This window comes from Petromyzon marinus, chromosome 5, assembly GCF_048934315.1.
Source record: "Petromyzon marinus isolate PM22_M1 ecotype Great Lakes invasive population chromosome 5, UKy_Petmar_22M1.pri1.0, whole genome shotgun sequence".
Taxonomy (NCBI): domain Eukaryota; kingdom Metazoa; phylum Chordata; class Hyperoartia; order Petromyzontiformes; family Petromyzontidae; genus Petromyzon; species Petromyzon marinus.
The window spans coordinates 13,191,259-13,216,333 of NC_133671.1; the positions used below are offsets into that span (position 1 = coordinate 13,191,259).

The following is a 25,075-nucleotide window of genomic DNA, read 5'->3' on the forward strand; positions in this document are numbered from 1 at the left end:
GGCAGCAAGGTATCTGACAGAAAACGGGCTAGTCTATCGGCAGGGGAGTTGATCGTGGATACGATGGGTCATAGTGGGGTGCCTTCTTTATGAATCTTGGGAAGACCATAGAATCTAGGGGGTCTTGCAGCAGAAGGTTTTAGGGAGGGACGTTTAGTTGGGTCGATTAGGGAGGTCGAACTTGTGATGATCTTGTTGGTTTTTATAGCTAGGCTATTGGTAGGGTCATTTTTAATTTTTGAGTAACTTCCATCGTTGAGCAGATTCTGGATTTTGTTATATGAATCTTTATCCTTAATTACAGTAGCGTTGCCTTTATCGGCTGAGAGGATGACTATATCACTTCTGTTTTTTAAATTCGCGAGTTCAGAGCGTTCATTTTTGCTGATGTTACTAATGGGTTTCTTAGCATTCTTAAGAATAGTGGCTATTTCAGCTCTCGCAACATCTGCTTGGATGTGTCCTTCGCCTTTGAGGGCTACATCGACCTGAGAGATGATATCTACTGGTATGTGTTTTGGGGTGACAGCAAAATTCAGTCCCCTAGCCAGTACTGTTTTCAGAATGTCTGAAATCGGGGTGCTACTCTGATTAATGACGATTTTCTTGACGTCTAGTTTTGTTATACGTGGAACTGGGTTCTTCTTTGATAGGTGGTTGAATTTAGAAATCAGGTTAGCTTTACATTTGACTGACAGTGAATCAGCAGAAGAAACAGTCATGTTGTCTACGTGATTCCAATCAGAAGGTGACATTTTTTGTGTTAACATTAAATGAGCTTGTAGGAGAGTCCTGTCTAAAGTATCGAGTTCAAATCGGAGTAGCCTTATCCTCTCTGAGATTAAAGATAGGCTGGCCTTAAACAGAATCTGTTTAGAATTCGGAGAAGATACAGCAGCAGAAGTGAGTGTGAAAGCGATGGGTATTACCTTGTGATCGCGGCATCTTTTGAGGAAGGTCAGCGTCTCGATGAGCTGTGACTTCTTGTCCCGTTGTCTGTTGAAAGCTCTAACAGATAGGTGAAAGCCCTCCCCGTAGAGGTTATCAATTCTCGATTTAAAGCTTTCGTGATTGCAAGGATCCATACTCTTTGGTTCTATTCGGTAAAGTCACGTAGTTAAGAAATAAAACAACAAAAATCACGGCGTTTCGGCCACAACACAAGCGGCCTTCATCAGGTGAAGGGACCAGGCTGTCTCGAGGACAGCGCTGGAGTGGCTGTGTTTCACTCCAGCGCTGTCCTCGAGACAGTCTGGTCCCTTCACCTGATGAAGGCCGCTTGTGTTGTGGCTGAAACGTCGTGATTTTTGTTTTATTTTTTACCTACGTGACTTTACTGAATAGAACCAAAGAGTATGAATCCTTGCAGTTACGAAAGCTTTAAATCTAGAAAAGAAGGTTTTGTACCTGAACAATGCTTGGATAGGTTGACCACCATGCACAAACAGATAGCTATAGGCTGTGCGATTATGTGGTGTTCAGCAGAGGGCAGAAAAATAAATTTTCCTGTACTTCTGTGTCCCCATGTCGATGTTTCCCACCTTCACGAATCGACACGGACTAGGGTGTTGAAGTATGGTCAAATAAACTCCACAACCTGTACAGCATGGGAGGTGAGGCCATCATGCAGCAGTGGATTAACAAAAGGACTGCACGTGTATATGTACGCATGCTATTACTTCACAGTCCCTCTGCGTGCACACTTTCATATTAAATTTGTGATTGTTTATTATTGTGAGTTTATTTCTTTTGTTTGTGCATAAAAGGTAAAATTGCATGTTCTTCCTTTAAGTGTATTTCAAGGGGTTAAAACTTTTGTTAAGAGGCTTGGGGCTTTGGTTCAGTTGACGTCAGTACTAAGATATCCTACTTAAGCTTTGTGTGGTGACCAATATGAATGTGAACATTTTTTCCCCATAAATAATCCACTGAAAAATGATTGCCTCCAATAGAGACACAAATTTATGGCGCATGTCCTGAGAATTAACGTTAGCCGTCATGTGTTCTTGTTTTTGTGCCGTCATGCTGCTGTGGGCAGTAGTGGCGCATTGGTTCACACGCTGTGCTACAAGCCCGGCAACATACATTTCATTCCAGGCCACAGTTAACATAATTGACGAGCGGTATAGGAACTGGTCCTGGGCTCACATAGGTCAACTCGGCCACAGACGAGTGCCCAGTGTGGTGTATACGCCTTGGCACTGGGGAGACAGAGGTGGTTGTGCGATGATGTTGGTCGTGCGAGTCTCGTCCTGGTCGGTCATATCCTTAATAGGTGCTCACTCACAACACTCGTCCTAACAGCCTGTGAACTTGCACGGGGATTCTTTGTGTTTCAAGTTTCATTTCAAGTTTGATTTATTAGGTATAGCCCTGTGAGCCATTCGGCTCTTGAGTCGGGTGCAACCGCAACAAACAAAAACATGAACAGAGAAACATCTTAAAGCGATGACGCGCAACAGAAACATCCTGGATAAACCAGCAAAATCTTCCAGAAAAAAAAAACACCGTATTACAACGCTGTGTGCAAAAATCCCAGTGTGATGCAAGTCAAACAATAACAACCATAAGACAATTTAGTGTTTGTGCGCTAATGCTGGTGTGTGCGCCTACATGTTAATGATTAGGTTTTTAAGATTGTGTCTGCAGTGTAATTGCCGTGTAAAGCTGCATCGGATTTTTGTTAGCAACGTTTACAAGATTCTCTCTCGCTGAATGTATTAACCCTGCAAGTAAGGATTACATCTTCATATTCTTTAAGTGATTTGCTGTTTTGTAGAATGTGAAATGTTTAAACGCATTTTCTCATCTGCGATATATTTGTGTTGCTTTTCTGAAAGCGCTAGTAGTAATATAAATCGGGACCTCTTGTGATCTGAAAGATATTTTTTTTAAACCAAACTGGCTTTCATCAAGATGTCAGGTTTTATCAGTGCCAATATAAGCCTCTTGACACAAATGTTGATTGTCGAATATTTGTTTCATCGTTTACGTGTTTGTTCTTGGAGTCTTCTTTTTAAGGATTATAAGTTACAGTTATGGCAATTATTGTTTGTTTTTTTTTCCAGTAAAAATTGAGGTCGTAGCTTTGTAACAAAGTCCTCGTTATTAAACATTGCCTACCCTGTCAAGGCAGTGTGTTGCGCTGTGCTGTTGCCCGTATACCAAGCCTGTATAACGGCACCATACACTCTGTGATTATTCCGTTCACAGGGGGAGAGTCGGCTTGGGGCAAGCCCTTCAAGGATGAATTTAAGCCTAACCTATGCCACCAGGGGCGTGGAGTGCTGAGCATGGCCAACTCTGGACCCAACAGCAATGGGTCCCAATTGTGAGTATTTATCTGAATAAACCTTGAACCTCAACTCACTAGGACAAGACTCCTGCAAGCGATTTTGACGACAGTGTTGCCAGTTGAACGGCACAAACTACTCACAGGGGCTACGTTGGTGGGCAGCAGTGGTTAGTGCAGTAAAATCAATGATTGTATTGTGCTGTGATCTGACATCGATGCTTTCCACTTTCACCAGTGCGCACTGACAACTTGATGACGTGTGGTCAGATAACCCCCACGACCCGCGCAGGCCTCGTCCAGCAGTGGATTGACAAAAGGGCCGTACATGTACAGCCACTTACGGTTGGATTTATTGTTATTTATTGAGGATTGTCAAACTTATTATTGTCCTGTTGTAGTCACCCATGTTTCATTCCATTAACATTCATACATTCAGGGCATGTTATGTGCAAATGTTGAGCCTTTGTATAAATCTGTTTTACCAGAGTTTTTTTATAAAAGTGTAACATATTCTACATTTGTAAAGCTGGGAAAAAATATTTGTAAGCACATTTTAAAATTCCAACACCTGGAATGTTACTAATCGTGATAAATACTGTTATGAATGTAATATGTTAACGATAGTGGTTTACTTAATCCTTTGGTAATACAATAGGGGTTCTGTACGAATTGCATTGTGCATTAGTCTGGAGACGGCAGCATGTTTTTTGCCAAAGTCGGGGGAAAAATACATTCTGGCCCAATGAGGACTGGCCCACATTGTCATTCAGGTGGATTCTTGAAGGTTTTACGTATCCAGTGTTTCATATACAAAGCCATTGTTAAAAAGTTGCATAGCATCACATGAACCCAGATGGCAGTTTATTCTCTTAGCAGCAGAAGCCGCAAACTTTCCCAAATTGCAATTCCATCGTGGGTCACTGCACCGACTCAAGACCAAAAACGGAACGGCATGATCTTAGAGCTCACCCGTGGCGTCACTCTGCTTGGGCTGAGTTTCTGGGGAATTCCAGGTGAAAATATTGGGGTTACGACTCGCACGCAGTGAATCACGCTCGCACCAAACCACGCGGTAATTGACTCGAGTGGAGCCCAACCTCGGAAGCGCATCCCTCTGTGCCAGAACCGTCACCGCTTGAAGCTTGACAAGCAAGTGGGGCTGCTTGTGGGAGAAGGGCCGTAATCACATGCGATGGGTCGATGTCTTCAATTTGCGCTTCCCACAGTGGAGTGATCTCTGTTGACAGCTGCAGTAAATTGTGTTTTTGCCTTTTCCCTTTGCTTTCTGGCAAATTCCATATTGCCTATTTAGTTCATGGCAGATGTTTATTTTTTTTTTGCCCCTTCATTTGAATCCATTTCAATGTAAATTTTCAAGGCTTTTTTTTATTTTATTGGTGTCAGAAGCATTCGTTGATTGCGTTTTCTCTTCTTACATCGTATCTTGTCCAACAATCCTGTTCGGGTGTCCCCGTTTGTGATTATGCCAAATAAATGTGGGTCCAAATTACAGGAAAACAAATTAGTTCATGATACAGTCATGGATTTCTAAACAGGCGCAGGAAATATGCAATTGCTGGACAATTCAACCACCATTTGCTGCATCTGCACTAGCTGCAGAGACTGCATGTGACCGAGTTGTAAAATATATTCGCTTCTCTCACATTGTGGATACAGGACAGTTAACATTGGGTTTAAAGTCATGAATAATCCTTGCCCCTCCCCCCCATGTCATGCGCGTTCTCGGAGTTATTTGACCATACTTAACCTCCGATTAGTGTGATTGGCTACATACGGTGTGAAAGAAGTGCAACAACATACATACACGCTCGTCAATGCACATTGGTGGAGGTGGGCTCATATATGTGGGAGCATAGAAGGACATAACAGCAATGTATTTTCTGCACTGCCCTTTGCTGCCCACAGTTTAACCCTGCAGCAGCCTATAAGAACCTCCATTGGCATGGCAATCGCTGATCCGAGCACTATCCCTGTCCAAATCCCCTTTGCGTTTGAGATCTGATGAGATCAGGCACATTCTTGGTGATTTGATCATAGTATGAATTATTATAACCCATGCACGGTTTTGTTTTGTGTGTGATGGTCGGTTTAAACCCCGAGTGTGCATCTAACCGCTTTTCTTTTTCCAGCTTCATAACGTTCCGCTCCTGTACCCATCTGGACAGAAAACATGCTGTCTTCGGACGGTAAGTCCCCGACCCCGTGTCCACCCAATCCCTGCGTCACTCTGTGCGACCTCTCGCCTGCCTCTCAGCCTGCCTCTCAGCCTGCCTCTCAGCCTGCCTCTCGGCCGTCATTTTATTATTAGCGGCCCACTGGGAAATCTTTTTTGTACATCTCCCTATTGACCGGGCTGGGCCACGACAGCCGGCCAATTGGCCTGGTCCCTCTTGGGGATTTAGCAATCCAGTGAGTTCTGTTTCAAAGAAGCGGCCGCGACTCGCAAACTGGGCATCTGTCACGTGGTGGCGACAAGTTAATTACGGGCGTAACTTGAGGGTGGAAAGATGCCACAGATGTTGGCCCAGATATGGCCAGCAGTGTCACATTCATATGCTAATGGTTGTCTCTGCCCTAGATTCATTGTTGTGCTCAGAGCTGCCAGGATTCTTTTTTTTGTTACTTTTTTTTTCCGTGTTTCAGTTCTAAGAAACGCTTTTATTATTCCCGTGATTTTTTTTCATTACATGCTGGTCTAATAGCACGTCTGCATGTCACCCCCTTTATATTGATGTCTTCCTATCTTTGGATTCAATCCATCTATCTTGTTTGTCTATTTTATGAACTCCTATATATCCATGCTGTGTATTGATTCTATCTTTCCTTTATGGGCATCCTACATATATATCAACCCTACAGTGAGGGAAAAAAAGTATTTGATCCCCTGCTGATTTTGTACGTTTGCCCACTGACAAAGAAATGATCAGTCTATAATTTTAATGGTAGGTTTATTTTAACAGTGAGAGACAGAATAACAACAACAAAACAATACAGAAAAACGCATGTCAAAAATGTTATAAATTGATTTACATCTTAATGAGGGAAATAAGTATTTGACCCCTCTGCAAAAATGACTTAGTACTTGGTGGCAAAACCCTTGTTGGCAATCACAGAGGTCAGACGTTTCTTGTAGTTGGCCACCAGGTTTGCACACATCTCAGGAGGGATTTTGTCCCACTCCTCTTTGCAGATCTTCTCCAAGTCATTAAGGTTTCGAGGCTGACGTTTGGCAACTTGAACCTTCAGCTCCCTCCACAGATTTTCTATGGGATTAAGGTCTGGAGACTGGCTAGGCCACTGCAGGACCTTAATGTGCTTCTTCTTGAGCCACTCCTTTGTTGCCTTGGCCGTGTGTTTTGGGTCATTGTCATGCTGGAATACCCATCCACGACCCATTTTCAATGCCCTGGCTGAGGGAAGGAGGTTCTCACCCATGATTTGAGGGTACATGGCCCCGTCCATTGTTCCTTTGATGCGGTGAAGTTGTCCTGTCCCCTTAGCAGAAAAACACCCCCAAAGCATAATGTTTCCACCTCCATGTTTGACGGTGGGGATGGTGTTCTTGGGGTCATAGGCAGCATTCCTCCTCCTCCAAACACGGCGAGTTGAGTTGATGCCAAAGAGCTCCATTTTGGTCTCATCTGACCACAACACTTTCACCCAGTTGTCCTCTGAATAATTCAGATGTTCATTGGCAAACTTCAGACGGGCATGTATATGTGCTTTCTTGAGCAGGGGGACCTTGCGGGCACTGCAGGATTTCAGTCCTTCACCGGCTAGTGTGTTACCAATTGTTTTCTTGGTGACTATGGTCCCAGCTGCCTTGAGATCATTGTCAAGATCCTCCCGTGTAGTTCTGGGCTGATTCCTCACCGTTCTCATGATCATCGCAACTCCACGAGGTGAGATCTTGCATAGAGCTCCAGGCCGAGGGAGATTGACAGTTCTTTTGTGTTTCTTCCATTTGCGAATAATCACCATGCTGCTTGGCAATGGTCTTGTAGCCCATTCCAGCCTTGTGTAGGTCTACAATCTTGTCCCTGACATCCTTGGAGAGCTCTTTGGTCTTGGCCATGGTGGAGAGTTTTGAATCTGATTGATTGATTGCTTCTGTGGACAGGTGTCTTTTATACAGGTAAACAAGCTGAGATTAGGAGCACTCCCTTTAAGAGTGTGCTCCTAATCTCAGCTCGTTACCTGTATAAGACACCTGGGAGCCAGAAATCTTTCTGATAGAGAGGGGGCCAAATACTTATTTCCCTCATTAAAATGCAAATCATTTTAGAACATTTTTGACATGCGTTTTTCTGGATTTTTTTGTTGTTCTGCCTCTCACTGTTGAAATAAAACTACCATTAAAATTATAGACTGATCATTTCTTTGTCAGTGGGCAAACGTACAAAATCAGCAGGGGATAAAATACTTTTTTCCCTCACTGTATATGCTATATTCAAAACTCGGTGTAAGTCATGTGTATGCAGTTCTTTAATCTGCCTTGTGTATCGTTAGGATCAGTCCTATATGTTTTTGCAATGTGCATGCATTATCTCCTGTGTATCACAACTATGTTATCTGTCTTATACATGGAATATTATTTATGTTAAATAGAAATATATATTTTTATTTTGGCATGGCAGGAAGGCACATTAGTAACACTTGTGCCTCACAGCATGAAGTACACAAGTTAGATTCCCAACGCTGGTGCTTTTTGCTTGGACTTTGTATGTTCTCCCCTGATTGTGCATGGGTTTCTTCCAGGTTTTCCGGTTTCCTTTTATAACGGAAAAAAGAAAACATACAGTATAACTGGTATTGGCCAAACATTGTAATGCTGAAAAAAATACCTTTAAATTATTCAATTGGGATTACACAGCAGCAAAATCCCCCCAGCCCCCACTGCGAATACTTGACAGGATCGTCCTTAAATTGCGCCTTGAAACGCGGTGATTCTTTCCTGGGTAAACAAGCATAACAACAACAACTACTACAGTAGCAGTTGAGCGGTGGCGCAGTGATTAGTGCATTGCGCTAGGAGTTCAGCCCAACCGAGTTCAATTCCCGACCGTGGCAAAACAATGGTCGCGAACCAGTCCTGGACCCTCCTTCCCTTCCTTCTTTACCAACCCACACTGACCAGGGTGGTTAAGTAAGATCAAAAACCCCCATGACCAATACAGCATGGCGAGGCCTTCATCCAGCAGTGCGTTAACAAAGGGCTCCACACGGTTGTACTACAGCAAGTTGATTGTGCCCGTTAACGCTGCCTGTTGTTTGTCCACACTGAATTGCGAGTGCATCCGTTTCAATGTTCGTTTGTTGCGGGTTTCCTTTTTGTAAGTTTGAAACCTTTTCTAAGCAGTTCTTTCACAGTAACAACTTTTCAGCCAGCAAAAGGCACAAACAAAAGCCATGCTCAGCTCCGTGTTGCATTCGCACTTTGTATGCTGAACTGCTTTCGCACCATACATATCCAGCTGTGGTCATCGGAGGTGCGGCAACTTTGTTGTGGAGTCAAGCAGGTGCCACTTTGGAAAATATACGTGTCAGAATCACACTGCATGATAACGTGACAGAGACATGTTTTTTTCTCTTTTATGTGTTTCACCTTGTTTAGCTTTCCACCGTGGGCTGACAGTAGGATAATGCAGTAAGCCCACGTGACTTTGTTTTGCAAAAGGCCCTTTTTAAACATAAATTACATAGGAATACGTTAAGCAAAATGTATTATTAAAGAAGTACTTTGACAAGACATGCAGATATTTATCCCAGACGATTTGACCATTTTACGTAAGTATCGTTGCCCAGTTCACATTTGTGGTTAGGTCTAACAGAGAATGTGAGTTGGACACCCTGCTCATCCTAACCCGTGGTAAATATTCAACGTCAATTGCGGACGCTTGCGCAAGGCTTGCGGGAGGTTTGGCCCCTACGTGGCTTGCCCATGGCCTCCGGCTTGGTTGCATACATTGAGCCCGCCAGGACAGCAGGCCCCACGTGCCATCAGCTCACATCGGCACCCGCGGCAGGTCGGATGAGCTGCCCTCTTTAAATCGCTGATCGTGGCCGGGAGGGGGAAAGGGTTTTTCCTGCCACATGAGAGCAGGCGGCAATTAGTTGAGCTCACATCTGCCCTCCCCTGATATTTACATCTCTGTTGTGATGCATTCAGGCCTGCTGTGCTGTGCTTGCCAATAATTACAGCTTTGTTTGGGTGGAACCCATCTAATTTCACGGTGTGATGTTGATGTGCAGTGATTGGTATTTTAAACTGTGTGTAATTTGTCTCTTCTGCCGGTGCCTCTTTGTGCCCTGTGAGGGATAGGGACTCAAGTGCTCATGCGTGCTCATGCGTGTGTGTCCATGCATGCGTGTGTGTGGGGAGCAGTAGTATAGCAGTTAGCGCACTGTACTATGATACCTGCGACCCAAGTTCGATTCCCGCTCATAGCCAACACAAGTGACGAATATCTTTAACCAGTCCTGGGCCTCCCCTAGGTCGACTCAGCCTCAAATTAGTACCTAGTGCAGTGTTTGAACCTCGCCACTCGGCAGACAAAGGCGGCCGGGGCGTGGTTTTGGCCACCCTCCCCCTCGTGTGCTGTGCTGGCCTTCCATAGGTGCTCGCTAACAGCACTTGCCCAAAAGTCTGTTCAGGCTATATGGGGGATCTTTGTCTTTTCTTTGGGTAATGGAGAGCGGCAGAGCAGTGGTTAGCACATTGTGCTTTGAACCCAGTGACTGAAGTTAGATTCCCTGCCACAGTTAACGCCAGGGGGGAGTGATATCTGAACTAATATTCAGATATCACTAATATTCTTCGTGGCCCCTTTGAAGGTTGCACAATGTGCACGTGCCTGTCGTTAAAATATCAATGTGCCAAAATATTTTTTTTTAAATCAGCTGCTATGACATGGATCCGAAACATGGTCATTAATGAGGAAAATGAAGCTAAATCTTAAAGGTGCTCAACGAAGCATAGCAGGATTCACGCTTGGAATTACATTGAGAGAAAGAGCGATAAAAAATGGATTAGAGAACAAAGGCAGATTAAATAGATGATTCAAACTGTTAGGAAGAGTATGGGCAGGACCCATCACTTGGAGGTGTGATTGCCCGTAGTCAATAATAACGACAAAGTGGCAGCCAAGGGATGGAACGCGTCCAGGCAGACACCTGCCGAAAAGATGGAGCTATTAAATCGGCACGTGTGTAGGCGCTGTTAGGTGGAATAGCAACATTGCAGGATCGTGAGAGGTGATGGTGGCTTAGGGAGGCTTTCATCCAGCTGTAGACTAATTATGGCTGATGATGATGATGATGTGCCCGTCCTGTTTTTTTTTTCTGTATGGCAAAACTGTAAACAAAGCTGTATTTAGGTCGGGTAAAAGCACACTAATTACGGGTTCTGAAACAACCTGATTATCAACAGGTGTTCCCATTTACACCAAGCCATGCAATGTGGACGAGGTATCCTAAGTGCCCTGATGGAAGCCTACTTCAGCGTGTGATTACGTGTAGAGATTTCATTCTTTCTGACTGACACGTGATTGCCGCTTATTCCCACGCTTGTTTGCATGCCGGCCATTTGCGCTTCATGAATAACTATCCGAGTGGTCGTGCGCACCGGCTTAATATTCAGATATTTAAGCGTTTTATCGTTTGCAATGGGCAAAGTTTTAATTGGTAATAATTTTGAAGTCAAATTAACAAGACCCTAATAAATCACAGCGCGAAAAATGTTGCCAGCCAACTGAATTTGTTTTTTTATCAACCCTGTTTTTAGTTGTGGTCCATTGAATCTATAATTGTCTCTTTAAATGGGTTTTTATATATACATAATTTCAACAAATGTGTCACTCGCTGAACTACGTCGTTTAATAACCTATGCTATGGTGTTTTACGCAGTGTTTTAAATTAAAGATTTTACGTTCAGCGTAAAATTGAAATTATGGAAAGCAATATTCAAATAAACACAATGAAGGGGTGTGAGGAGAATCGGCTGTTGCGACGCGCGTAAAGCGTGCCACGAATCGGGTTGCCATGGCAACCACTGCTTGCCATGGTTGCCATGGCAAGCAGTGGTTGCCATGGCGCAAGCAAGCAGCGGTTGCCATGGCGTGTGGGCACCGGGAGGGTGTGTTGCCGTGGCGGTGGCGCGGTGCGCTGCAGGGCCTGTGGGCCGAGGGAGTGGGTTTGGCGGAACGGAGTGAGAGCAAGGAGCGCACCAGCTGACCACCGTGGCACACTGTTCTGTGAACTCTTGGCCACTGTGGGCTTTTAATGGCCAGACAATTCGGAAGAGGTGGGAATATTATTCCCACACTTTGCCCACATTACATGTGACGTGTTGATTGACTATCTGTGGAGTGCCCATTCATTTGTCCGTTACCTGCCATGATCTAATTCTCCACTGCTGCATTGAGTCCTTGTTAAGGCGCCGCCATCTTTTATGGTCATGCGAGTCACCCAGCTCCCAACGCACGTGCTGATTTCATCGCTGTGTCTCTGCAGTGGACACTCCATCATGAGTGGCATGTTCTGTCAATCCCGCTTTTTCTTACCAGTCACTCTGGCAACAGGTGCAAGTACATAGCTTGTTTGGGGCGGTCACTTCAAAACATCCTTTGGTATCGAATTACATGCTAATTCATACTAATTGTTGAATATTCTCTAACATAAATACACTTTTTATATATGTAGTCTGTACGAACGAGAGGAGTGTTTTACATTCATATTTAAACATTAATTAATTGGCTGAAAAAATATTTATAGAGGACTGCAGATCTTGGGCAATTATTGACGCCGGCTCACCACCTTCCAAGCTTGTCTGTGGTTTCTGAACGATAGTGAGAGATGCAATTTACATGAACGACGTTATATAAAAGTCAAATCAAATAATTATAATCCGGTTATACAATCCGTAACCATATATGGGGCGTGAAACTTGTAATCCAATTTTCAAAACACCTTGTCCGTAGACAGGGTTGAAGGCGCTCCCTGTGATCCACTACCGGAGACTGAGCCATGTAAAATTGCTTCCAATAATAATCTGGTGTTTTTTTATTTAATTTTAACCACAATTGGCAAACACTTTGATGTGAATAATTGTTATGTTTTGCCGCCGATTGTTCACATTACTATCGCGACGTTCACTCTGACCTGTGCACGTCCGCCAATATTGGCAAAAACATTTCATTCCGAAAAGCAGAAGCAATTTTAAACCACTTTATAAAATGTACTTTTAACATTGGCAGAGTGCAGAAAAAAACACACCGCTTCCTGTCATTTTCTGAATTAACACTTGACAGATGAAACACTTCAGGTGCTCTCCTAAAAAAAATAATCACTGCAATTCATTTCTTACCTTGACTTTTTGTCACTCTGAACACTAATCATGGCACCACAGGTGGCAAACAGCGACACTCCATGTGGCATAAATAGGTTGGTGGTTGAAATGTCACACATTTTTCAGCTTCTGGGGTGTTTAAGTCTGAAATGTTAAGTATCTGTCGAGGACTCCAAGGTGTTTGGTCACACACTGTGACACATTTACAGCCGTGCACGCTGACGCCGTTTCATAACTGTGCTGGCTTGTTACCCTGTAAAGTTTACTCAGCCCTGAAATTCGTGCAAAACTTGCATAGTATATAGTCAGGCGTGCGTGGTGCCATGGCTCTACCACTGCAGTGTGTGAGTTTCTTCGCACATGATGGCCCCGCTCACCAAAACTTCTTCATCTTAAGAGGCTACGCAGCGGGATAAAGGGGCCTCTTTTTGCCATGTATGTGCGTACGTACGTTGAACTTTTTACGCACTGTACATAGCCAACCGTGCTAATCGGAGGTGTGGGGGAAGGACAACAAACTAAACACAAAAATCAGTTATAAAAAAATTAGTTTTCAATCTACATTTAAAAGTGCACAGCTCTCTAGTGGCTTCCTAATATCGGAAGTGAAGGAGCATTCCAGACGGCCGCAGAGGCACATCTGAAAGAACGCGTTGCAGTGACCATCTTTGTTCGATGGCTAGCCAAAATGCGCTGCGAGGGTGACCTGAGTTGGCATGATGGTTTGTGTGTTCGTGTATGTCATAGCTTGATTGGAGGTTTGGAAGTCCTGCAAGCCATCGAGAAGATAGATGCCAACCCCAAGACTGATCGCCCGGAGGTAGGTGACCGAATCCTTTTCGACTTGTTGACATTTCACTCCCGTTTTGACGAGCATTCTAGAGACACCCGCATATCTGTGCAGACTTTGTACCCATATTAACTTAAAATCTCGAGGAATGTACAGCGTGTGCTTAAAGGGTGACTCAGTCTTCCACTTAATGCTCCTATCTTGAAAACAGCACGTTTTTTTGCTTCGCTGGTGTTCTGCAGAGCATCACCGTGGTCCAGTCGCCTGCCGGGAAAAATATAAACAAGCACTCAAATTGAAATTTAGCGTAAACGGATTAGATGTATTTGTCAACAATATTCCTTGATTTTGATTTAAAGCTTTCGTGACTGCAGGGATTCATATTCTTGGTTCTTTCAATAAAGTCACGTAGAAGGGAAACAATAAAATAATACAAATATGAAACAATAAAATTCTCACGACGTTTCGACTGCAACACAAGCAATCATCAGGTGTGAAAACCACAGCAAGAAAATTTGAAAAAAGTGGCGTTTTTTTAACGTTAGCACCAGGGAGAGCGATTTGGCAGTTATTCAGATGGACGAGTCCATCTATGTTCGGAAAAGAGAAGGGGGGAGACGAAAATAATAGATGCGGTCTGAAAGCCACCGTAAGCGTGAACAATCAATTAAGACCCGACATGGTTTATCAAATCCTTCCAATGATTACTAAGCCAGATTCCATCTTCTCGGTTGAAATTGTCTCTGTGTTTGTATATGTGGATAGCCTCATGAACGAATCTTTCATGGTAGCCAGATGGCTTGCAAAGAACCTCTGTCTTATCCAAGAATCTTTCATGGTAGCCAGATGGCTTGCAAAGAACCTCTATCGTCTCTGTCTTCTCCAAGACAGAGGTTCTTTGCAAGCCATCTGACTAACGTTGAAAAAAAACTGCCACTTTTTTCAAATTTTCTTGCTGTGGTTTTCACACCTGATGATGATTGCTTGTGTTGCAGTCGAAACGTCGTGATAATTTTATTGTTTTCTATTTTAATTATTTTATTGTTTCCCTTCTACGTGACTTTACCGAAAGAACCAAGAATATAATATTCCTTGATGTCCGTTTTACTCGGTTGTAGAGGTTATGAACAACAACGACTCGGTCATCATCTGGTGCACATCAAGGTGCAATGTTTTCAAGATCACCCATGAGTGCAACATAAATAAGCAGATTATATTTCTCCTTCACATATCTGTTCCTCCACACCAAAAAAAATAATGTTATTTCACACTTCCTGTCCAACCGCAAGGCCTGCTGATAGTGCATTATTTCAGCAGCATTGGTGCACAACAAACTCTTGACTGATTTTAACCTACAGTGTCTCATTGGCAGTCGGCCTTGCTTGACCCAATCCTGGTGAACTGCCAGATGTTACAGGCAAGGACCCTCTCTTAAAGATGTGGGTCCACGTTCGATGGAACCGTATTATTATTTTTACCATATGTACACCACTGAGAGTGGTAACTGTGTGTGAGTGGCGCGTAATATACACTGAAGGGGGGAGCCGGGTTGCGGCTAGAAGGCTCTTAACCATGGTGCTTTGTATTTGTTTCCCTGTATTTCCTCCCAGAAAGAAATCAAGATTGAGAAAATGACAGTCCTTGTCAATCCTTTTGAGGAAGGCGATGCACTCGTGAGTAAATTAAACAACAGGATAAAATGTAAAAACAATGAGTGGGTCAATGACGGCGGATAAGTAGCAATTCCAAGCAATGAAAATTAACCTGGAGTCCGTTGAGGTGTTGAATATCGGGGTTGAACCGCAGCTGTTTTTTTTAATTACACTTGACAATGTATATTTATTGGAATTATTACGATTGCAAAAAACGTAAAAAAGACTGCATATTGGCTGTGTTTGTTTGTGTGCTTCGACTGTTTTGCCGGATTTTATCATAAAAAAAACGCTCAACAGCGGTGTGGGACGACTTGCGCTGTACTCCGTCGCCGCGCCACCAGTGACAAGCGTGAAACGGCCGTCCCGTTTCAACCACTACCCAGCTCTCCATCGCGATGGTTTAAAAACAGCTTGGATTTTTATGAAAAACTTGTTTTTCACCCCCGTACAGTTGGCAGCTGATCGGCAGAAGGCTCTGGAAGAGGACGAGGAGCTGGAGAAAGCTCGCCTGCCGATCGTCCCCAAGCCCGTAGCCAACGCCCAGCCCAAGACCTATCGCTCCGGCATCGGCAAATACATCGACATGGCCGCCGTGTGAGCACTTATTTTATTTACATTTTTTGTTTATTTTTACCGGGTAAGACCCACTGAGCTATTTAGCTCTTTTTCAGAAGCGACCTGGCCATAAATGATAACCCAGCGAAGTGCCTGATCATCTGGCAATTTATCGCAGCCAAATAATATAAACGCGTGTTTCTAAATGTGGAGGAAAAAAAAACGGAGGACCCGTAGAAAAATCCACGCGATCACGGGGAGAACACGCAAACTCTAAATATACAGGCGTTAGGGTCGGGATGGAATCCATGACCTGCATCTACTACGCCGTCCCTGTCGATAATAGCTGCTACAGCAACATCTACAGCAATTTTGATTTAAAGCTCTCGTGACTGCAGTAATTCATATTCTTAGCTCTTTCGGTAAAGTCACGTTGAAGGGAAACAATAACATAATAAAATATATAAAACAATAAAAATTCTCACGACGTTTCGACCATAACACAAACGGTCATCATCAGGTGTGAAAACCAACCGCCACTTCTCTCAAATGTTTCTTGCCGTTGGTTTTCACACCTGATGATGACCGTTTGTGTTATGGTCGAAACGTCGTGAGAATTTTTATTGTTTTATATATTTTATTATTTTATTGTTTCCCTTCAACGTGACTTTACCGAAAGAGCTAAGAATATCTACAGCAATTATAGGAATATTTGCTGCCCCTATTCAGTGCAAACATTGTTGTGTTGCTGCATGTGAGCAGATGATATTTCATTTCACTGTCAACATCGTTCAGCGTGATTGCGCCCCTTGTAAAACAAATGCTTGCGAACAGGTCGTGAAAATATGCTTTCCTCATTGCTCTTGCTGTGCGCTTAGGGTCAACCGTGGGTGAACAAATGCAGCCTTGAGTTTAGAGTAGTTCAGGCAAATGTGTTGTTGCTGCTGCTGCCGCTGTCGTTACAGGAAAAAATGTGACTTGCTGACTTTAAAATATCACACTGATTAAGCTTAGCAGGCAAGGGTGGGATGATTCACCCCTCTGCTCCTGCCCCACCCATTCGAAATATTGTCCCGATTGATAGTCACGATCACAAATACAATTATTTTTCTTTACATTGCGATGAATGGGTAGTGCGTCTAGTAGCCGCAAGGGTATCTCTAACAAATTACTCAAGAAAATATAGATTTTTGCACACTTGATGCATATATCATGAGCTTAAGAATCTACTTGGAAATATAAAAATATGTCAAAAGTTATATTTATAGTTATTGCATTTCAGCATAGCTCACCTGTGACCACCACTTCGTCTGTTTTCTTTGCAGGAAGCGCCGTACGGATGAAGGGAGCGTCGCATCCAGCAGCGGAACCGCGGGGCCATCGTCCGCGAAGAAACTCAAGACCACCTCATCGCGTTAGACGAGCGGCAGTGCATTAGGCCTGTTGTGGGCATCAACAGCAAGTGCCAGTGATATTTCACGTAATTTGTGTCGATTATCGGCATTATTCCCCGTTCATTATTTCCGCCTCTCATAAGGCACCGTGGCAAGATGGAGGATCGACAATGGCTGCGGGGTGTTTGTGGGGAAAAATAGAGCCCTTTGTGCATTTGCATGAGTGAGAACAGCCGCACAGAGGGACAATTGGTGCACACTCAGGTCAAGGTGATAACAGAAACACATGATGGCAGTGGCCCTTCTCCACACCGCACATGATGGAAGTATACAGTTACAGAGCTACTGGTTTTTGATGTTTTAACCTAACGTAAATGGATTTCACTGATGCAGACTACTGCCTTTGTGAAAGGCATAAAAGGCAAAAGCCGGAGCAGTTCAGAGGTGGCAGCCACGTGCTTAGGAGACAGGTGACACAGGCGATCACATGACAACACCGCCCACAAGAAAAGGGCCAGCGCTGCACTTCGTACCCCTTCACCGACGTATCTATTGTAGCAGCGAGCTCCTCCTGAGACACGAGCTCTGTTTACATGACCCACCAGCGTCTGGAAGGGTCAGAGGTTGACCGTGGCGGAGTGTCTCCAACCGCTTAGCAGTTCCACCAGATCGCGACTGCCTGGGCTGCCCTCTCGGGGGGCAGATTCTATCTCGAGGCTGGCGAGTTCTGAGATCGTCATGCCACCGTGTGCGGCAGGCAGGCCGATGTCACGCTGGGATGTACATTACTTTGACATGCGTATTGTGTACAGCCTCATTTGCCCGATAGACAATGTAGATGGGGGGGGGGGTGGGTGCTGACCAGGGTCATTGTAGTTGGTGACTGATTGTGTAGATGCGAGGTGTGCTGGCCGGGTCGGGCTTGGTGTACTCACCTGGTTTGGTTGGTAAGGATACTATCGAGTCGTACAATCATGGCTTTTAGGAGAGAGCTAGCAGTTGGTCCAAGTACAAGGAGCCTTAGCGTGGGTTTAGCGTGGCCTTGTGTCCTCTGCCACTTTTTTTGTAACTGCAGTGTAGATATTAATTGTATCTTTTTTATTTCTCTCGCCTCACCTGCCTGCCGTTCTTTGTCAACTTTTATTACCACTATATTGTGAAATAAAATCTTATTCACAACTCTGAGTCGGTTCTTTTTTTAGTTTTTAAAGAGACGGCTATGAAAATGATGGTTGGCCATTTACCACCAGTTTGTTTCCAGTCTTGAACCAAGCTGAGCCTTGTTTTTTTAACGTAAACTCTGAAACAACCACAATGTGCCAAGGGGTCCACATTGAATTGACTGCTCGAATCGTTCACTTCAAATATATAACGAATGTTTCTACCGCACTGTAAAAAACACAGAACCCCTCTAATCTGTTGTGATATGGGGGGACCGATTTCACAGATCCTATTCGTGGATCTATTCCACATATCCGTGGAATCAACAGGATGAATTTGCCACTCATCTCTCCTTGTGCCTATCCGAGAGATACAAAGAGAAAGAAACACGGACAGTAATGGAGATAGATGGAACAAAGACGGACACGGAGACAAAAGATAATTTCCATAAGTGGTCTTGGGCAGGATATCTAGAAGGGATGATGGAGAATGGTCAAGAGTAACGGAGTGTCAGCCAAGGAATGGAACGTATTCAAGAGTGTCCACCGAGGTGGTGGAGTGCTGAAATCGGTTCATGTGCAGATGGTTAGATGGATTGTTGCGCTGCAATATTTTGAGAGGTTTCCTGGGACAACCCTTACAGGTGAGAAGGGTGGGCTGGTCCTCTTCGCCACTTTCACGAGCCCTGCTTGAGTTGAATCGCTCGGTAGCATGCAACGTAGTCACTGACGTTGCATAAACACGAGATGTTCCGTCACATCTGAAGAATACAACCGAGTTGCGGGAGAATGGCATCATGACCATTACTCGGTGCGCATCCATAAAGCTGGCCATAGCGTGCTCTTGCTGGAGGTGGCCAGCACATTAACGAGTGCCATGTACCTGGATAAAGGCCTCTCCCCACATTTTGAGTCGGTCGCGGGAATGGTTTGGCCATGCATCACCATGCTGGTCCGTGTAGGTTTATGGTAAAGAGCATAGATGTGTAAGAATATATGTGGCTTCTGCTGCCCACCTCGTGGCCCTACAGCACCCTATAACAACCTGTCTGTACGTGGTTGCTCATCCAAACACCAGGCTCAAGCTCGCTTGTCCAAATGATATATGACGAGGTGGGCTACTTTCAGGGCGATGTTATCAAAGGCTAACGAGCGCCATCTCTTCTAAACAACAAATGCGTGTCAAGTTGCATCCATCCCGCTGCTGAGCAAGCACACCACCTCCGCACTGAACAATCAGGGCAGGCTTTAGTAGCACCGCGCCTAAACCGACCCTCCAATGTGGTACCAATACCGCGTAGACCAAGGCCGTATTTATAATCCCCACCAATATTCAAATATACTCAAAATGTCCCCCCCCCCTCCCCAATATATTGCTATAAAATATTCAGTTCAGTTCAGTTTATTTTGGTATAGCCCTGTGAGCCATTCGGCTCTTGAATCGGGTGCAACCGCAACAAACAAAAAAACAAAAACACGAACAAGAAAAACATCTTAAAGTGACTATGTGACTGTGCAAACAGAAAATCCATGGACAAAAAAAAACAGCAAAAATATTCCTGAAAAAAGCACCGTACACCAACGCTGTGTGCAAAAAATCCCAGTGGGATGCAAGTCAAACAACAACCACAATAAAACTTAGATTAAGGCCATCAGTCTAACTCCGTACTGCAACAAAACAAACATATCCAAACCAAAAAACGTTTTCCAAATCACCAAAAAATAAAGCCATAATTGCAACGTAAAATAGATTTCTGTTTATATGATTGTGTTTATGGTAGTACTTTATTAATCCCTAATCTCTACCATTACATACAATGAAACAAGAAAAGGTAAAAAATAAAAAAACAGAGCAATGTAATATAATACACTATTAAACATTATTGTTAAAAAAGTCCATCCCATGTGTTAGTGAATTTTTAACTATTTTAGGCAGGAAATTCGTTTTCAAATTTAGATTTTTTTTTCTGGGGGCGGGGGGGGGGGAACCCCCAGACCCCCTGGAAAAATTGGTCCCCCCCAATGTTGACTCTATGGCTACGGCCTTGGCGTAGACAATGGAACGGATTGTTGTTGCCGTTGGTTCGAGTCAGCCCCGCGTGTGTGTGTGGCACTACCAAGTGTCACCGACACTCCCCCAGCCGTGCCAAGGCGCGCCGTTAGCTGACGCAGTGGGCCGATGAGCGCGCACTGTAAACAGTTCAATGCCACTCGGGGGGGGGGGAGGATGGGGAAAATAATATCCGCTTTTACGAGCTACATTGTTAGGAAATGGAAAACATCACGTGAGGATTCATAAAGCTGGTAACGAATTTCATGACCGGTAACTTGACGCGCGCGCACAGCGGTGCGAGCGCTCTGTCGCTGGGACATTATTGCATTTTGCCACTTATTGTCCACGACCAATCCACGGCTGGGTGAACGCCTCCACCAGACCTCGTCGCTCCTCGCCGTCCTGCGACCGAGAGCAATCCATCCAGCACCTTCAACAGGAGCTGACTTCATTGCTCCCTCCCCTCGGGATGCCACTCGGTGGCGGTCTCTCAATCAGCGGTCAGCGGACGTGTTGCTCGCTTACGCCAGTCCCCTTAGCGGGGTTGCCGTCACTGCGATGGTTGTTGCCACTCCGCTGTCCGCCGGGGGCAGCTTGTGTTCAACATGAGCGGTCCTCGTCGCTAGCCAACTTTGAGTTCCATCATCTGAAAGAGGCGTTACTCGGTTGGGAAGGAATCGGAGGTGACCAGGTGGGGGGGGGGGGCTGTGTGAGCGTGATTGTGTGGATCAAGTGTCTCGTGTCCCATTCACAGTTTTATACCCTGTGTGTGTGAGCCTCGTGAAGGTCAGCTCGGGCTATAATGTTGATACACCATTTGTTGGGGTGTGATTTATTTTCTTTGGTAGAACAACAACAAAAAATCCCCATGGACTTTTAACGTCTCGGGAAGACTTGCAGATGTCCCTAGATCGGCTGCCTCGGAGAGGGCAATACTGTGGAGGACCAGGCCAGGTTTGTTTAACCTGCAGGCGAGGAGGAAAAATACCAGGATAGGTCTCATTTGCAAGAGTGGCCTGAAGGTGGCAACCTTGACTCTGTTGCTTTATAAGTGTTAATCAGTATCGATTAACCCACGCTCCTTGCTGATGTTTTAGTTAAGCCGATAATTATCCGAGGGGGAGCAGTGGCACAGTGGTTAGCGCACTGCGCTACTAACCCGAGGACCTGAGTTTGATTCCCTGCAACAGCTAACATCAGTATCTGAACCGGTCCACCCCTTAACAACCCACACTGACCAGCAAGTATGGTCAAACAACCTAAATGGCTGATACGGTGTGAGAGGGCATTCATCCAGCAATGGATTGAGAAAGGGCTCTTAATGGTTTTTAGTTTCTTACTGTAAACCAAGGCCGTAATTATAACATATTGGGGGGGACGGGACGACACATCCCCCCCCCCCCCAATATTCAAATATGCCCAAAATGTCCCCCCCAATATATTGCTATAAAATAGATTTGTTTATTTGATTGTGGTTATGGTTGTACTTTATTAAACCCTGATCTCTGCCATTACATACAATGAATCAAGAAAAGGTAAAAAACAGCAATGTAATACAATACACGAGTAGACATTATGTGTTAGTGATTTTTTTTTTAGGCAGGAAATTCGTTTTCAAGTTTAGATTTTTTTCTGGGGGATGACCCCCAGACCCCCTGGAAGATTTGGCCCCTCCGAATGTTGACTCCATGACTACGGCATTGCTGTAAACACTCTCCAGGGGTGACCGGTTTGAATCGGTCTTCCGGTGCGGCAGTTGAATGAATGGGCAACTTTCTTACATCTCACTGCCACCAATGTCCACCCAGCATTATGATTGGACGCACCGCACCTTGCCCAGTCGCATGTGATTGGGTAAAGTGTGGGTACTCCCACCTCTTCCAAGACACGTGGCCAACGTGGAAGAGTAGGCCAAATACCCTCTAGAGGGGCTGCCTAGAGCTCCTCTCCAGTGGAGACCCTTCCGCTTGCAGTGATGTGAGCGAGAAAATTGCAGGTGCTGCGCCTCGACCTTTTTTTCACGATAAGCCACTACCTTGGTTGGCATTATGCAATGAGCTCCAGCTGGCAGTCACTCCATCCCAGGGTCTCTACATTACTCGGAGTGACAGCTGCGCCTCGGAAGGCACTTTAGTGGGGGCAAAAGGTAATTTAAGTTGCTCCTAATTGACGGCCCATTAAGTTAGACCAACTGTACCATCCACGGGGTAGTTGATGGAGTGGTATTGAATGTCCTTGATGCTGTGTGTGTGCATGTGTGTATCTAGGCTAATATCAGTGGCTAGTGATATCTGAACCGGTCTTGGGCCTCCTTTAGGTGAACTCGGCCTTAAATGAGGAGCACCTGGCACCGTGAGCGTCGATACGGTCGCAGCTGGCAAACACCAGCGCCTTTGCGCGCCACTTGAGTCACTGACACCAAAGTGCTTTGCGATGGCAGAAGTGACGCGTGAGTTGCTCGAACATTTCTAAAACGCATTGCTGTTTCCATCGTGCAAATATTCCTCCTTCGGTACCCGATTCGTGCGGGTACTTGGATGCTCACCGTGACGGACAGACGAGCGTCTCTGTCCACGCATCTCCCCAGTTGCTGGCGTTTTACACAGCGCACCAACGCGGTAAGCCGGAACCGAACTCGGAACCGAAGTCGCAGTTACGTTGTCTCGCGTCGTCTTTGGCGCAAGAATTGACATGGGGGGGGGGGCTCCTACACACACACACAAATAAAATACACACTTCCTGAAACAGCTGATGCTCTTGCTTGGACCCACGATATGTGGGTGCGCCGATGCAGGAAAGCGTGTTGATGATGAATACTACACACACACAAAGAGCTCCCCTCCCCCCTGTTTAGCCTTTTCACAAATTGTTGGGGCAAGTGCTGTTAGCGAGCACGGCGCAGCACAGGGCGGGGTGGGTGGCCAGCACCACGCCCGACCGCCTTTGTCTCCCCAGTGGCGATGTTTACTACACACAGCACCATGTACTCGACCTAGGGGAGGCCTGGGACCGGTTCAGAAAATTGTCACTGGGTGTTGGCCGTGAGCGGGAATCGAACCCGGGTCGCCGGGTTCATAGCGCAGCGTAGCGCTAACCGCTGCGCCACCGCTCCCCGCTACGAACGCGCACGAGCGCCGTCGGACGATCTCCACCACTCTTTGTGTCGCCCTTGCCATGCGAGTGGTTTGCTACATCGAAGGCGCTTTGCGGTCTATTCGAGCGGTGTATGCTTAGGGATGGAAAAAAAAGAGGAAGACCTCGTGCCGGCTTGCGACCTGGCACAATGGGATCTAACAATAGCACAACAGCAGGGGTCGGAACAGGTGGAGGGCGGGCACGCACCTCCGGTTAGCACGGTTGGCTACGTACGGTGCGAAAAAAGTTCATCGTACAGTACACACGCATCGTGTGCTCGACACCCGATCGAAGGGATAACGGGCCGATGCTCGGGTGGCAGCCAGAAGGAACGCAACGCGTCGGAGAGGATGTCCGTCGGGGAGATGGAGTGAGTAAATCACTCGGGTTAATATTATCGTTGGGTCTTTCGGTAAAGTCACGTAGATAGGTTCAAAAGAAAACAAATAGTTTTTTTGTTAAAAATAAATGTTTTTGTTATTTTCTTTGAACCTATCTGCGTAACTTTACCGAAAGACCCAACGAATATGAATTCCTGCAGTCACGAAAGCTTTAAGTCACGATTTAGTCGGCTTAATGTGACGGTGGATAATTATTAATGACAACGCAGGTTGCTAGCGAGAGGGTGGCCGCGGCAGCGGCGTGCTGGGGAGGCCTTCATCGTCCAGCAGGAGATTGACCGCGGCTCAAGGCGCTGATGGGTGTGGGCGAGTGAGGTGTCGAGTCTAAATCGGCGTTCTTCATCGCAAGGCCCGTGGGCCACTGTGGGCCCTGGTGGCCTTTAGTGCGACCCCTGACGCGCGGCAACCGACAATGCACAACACGTGACAACACCCCCCCCTCCCCAAATTGTGCTGTCAAACCCTCAATGGTTCAAAATGGTGTGGCGGCCCCCATACTGATGTCTTATCGGTGAAAGTGACCCCCCCCCCCACCACTGAAAGTGAATGAAGAACACTGACCTCAATTATGCAGTTACGCGGGTTCATTTGAGCACACGCTGATCCATTTATAGAAACCCCACTAATATCTCATGACCCCCCCCGCTCAGACTTTTTTTTTATCAACAGGTGATTGAATACTGTCCTGTGATAGCGATGGCGCCATATCCATATATTGATATTATATTTAATACGCGGTTTGAGATTGGTGGGAGCCATGTCGAGGCTTTGCGGAAAGTATCGTTGGTGTAGTATAGTAATAGGTTTTACCCTTTTAACTGGCACAAAAACTGACACCTTTATTCAAGGCATCATGTTTGCAATAACCACAACACAAGCAGTCAAAATGCAAAACAAAAGAGACAACTCTGATAATAATATGCACTGTCCTTGAATTTGATTGGTCCACACCCGAGACGGCTTTTCTTAGAGCCTAGTCTCCACTGGTGTTGGACCAGAAGACGCCAAAAAAATATATCGTTGGTCTAGTTGAGTATCTGTAGTGTAGTAGAACGTCACTACTGTGTTGGCTCGGTACGGGGGCTGTAGGCGGGTGTCACGGAGGTCGTGTCAGGCCGTGACACTCTGCGTGAACCCAACAGGACACGTGACCGGATAAAGGGCGGCCAGGGGCCCCAGGGGGGTCACGTGGTTGGGGGCTCGGGCCTTCCCGAAGGATCGGGAAGGGAGGCGTGGCCTGGGGCGGAGCCGGCCACGCCGGCGTGGTTAT

The 25,075-nt window shown here is 45.5% G+C and overlaps 1 protein-coding gene across 1 annotated transcript in view; it reads left to right on the forward strand.

Moving 5' to 3' along the window:
- PPIL2 (peptidylprolyl isomerase like 2) overlaps window positions 1–17,557 on the forward strand; it is a 52,509-nt gene extending 34,952 nt beyond the window's left edge. The window contains exons 15-20 of the mRNA XM_032946986.2: window positions 3,214–3,331; window positions 5,446–5,502; window positions 13,410–13,482; window positions 15,063–15,125; window positions 15,559–15,701; window positions 16,988–17,557. Of these exons, the coding sequence (XP_032802877.1) occupies window positions 3,214–3,331; window positions 5,446–5,502; window positions 13,410–13,482; window positions 15,063–15,125; window positions 15,559–15,701; window positions 16,988–17,081 (548 nt within the window). The 3' untranslated portion in view covers window positions 17,082–17,557. The remainder of the gene's footprint in view (window positions 1–3,213; window positions 3,332–5,445; window positions 5,503–13,409; window positions 13,483–15,062; window positions 15,126–15,558; window positions 15,702–16,987) is intronic.
- Window positions 17,558–25,075: the final 7,518 nt, after the last annotated feature.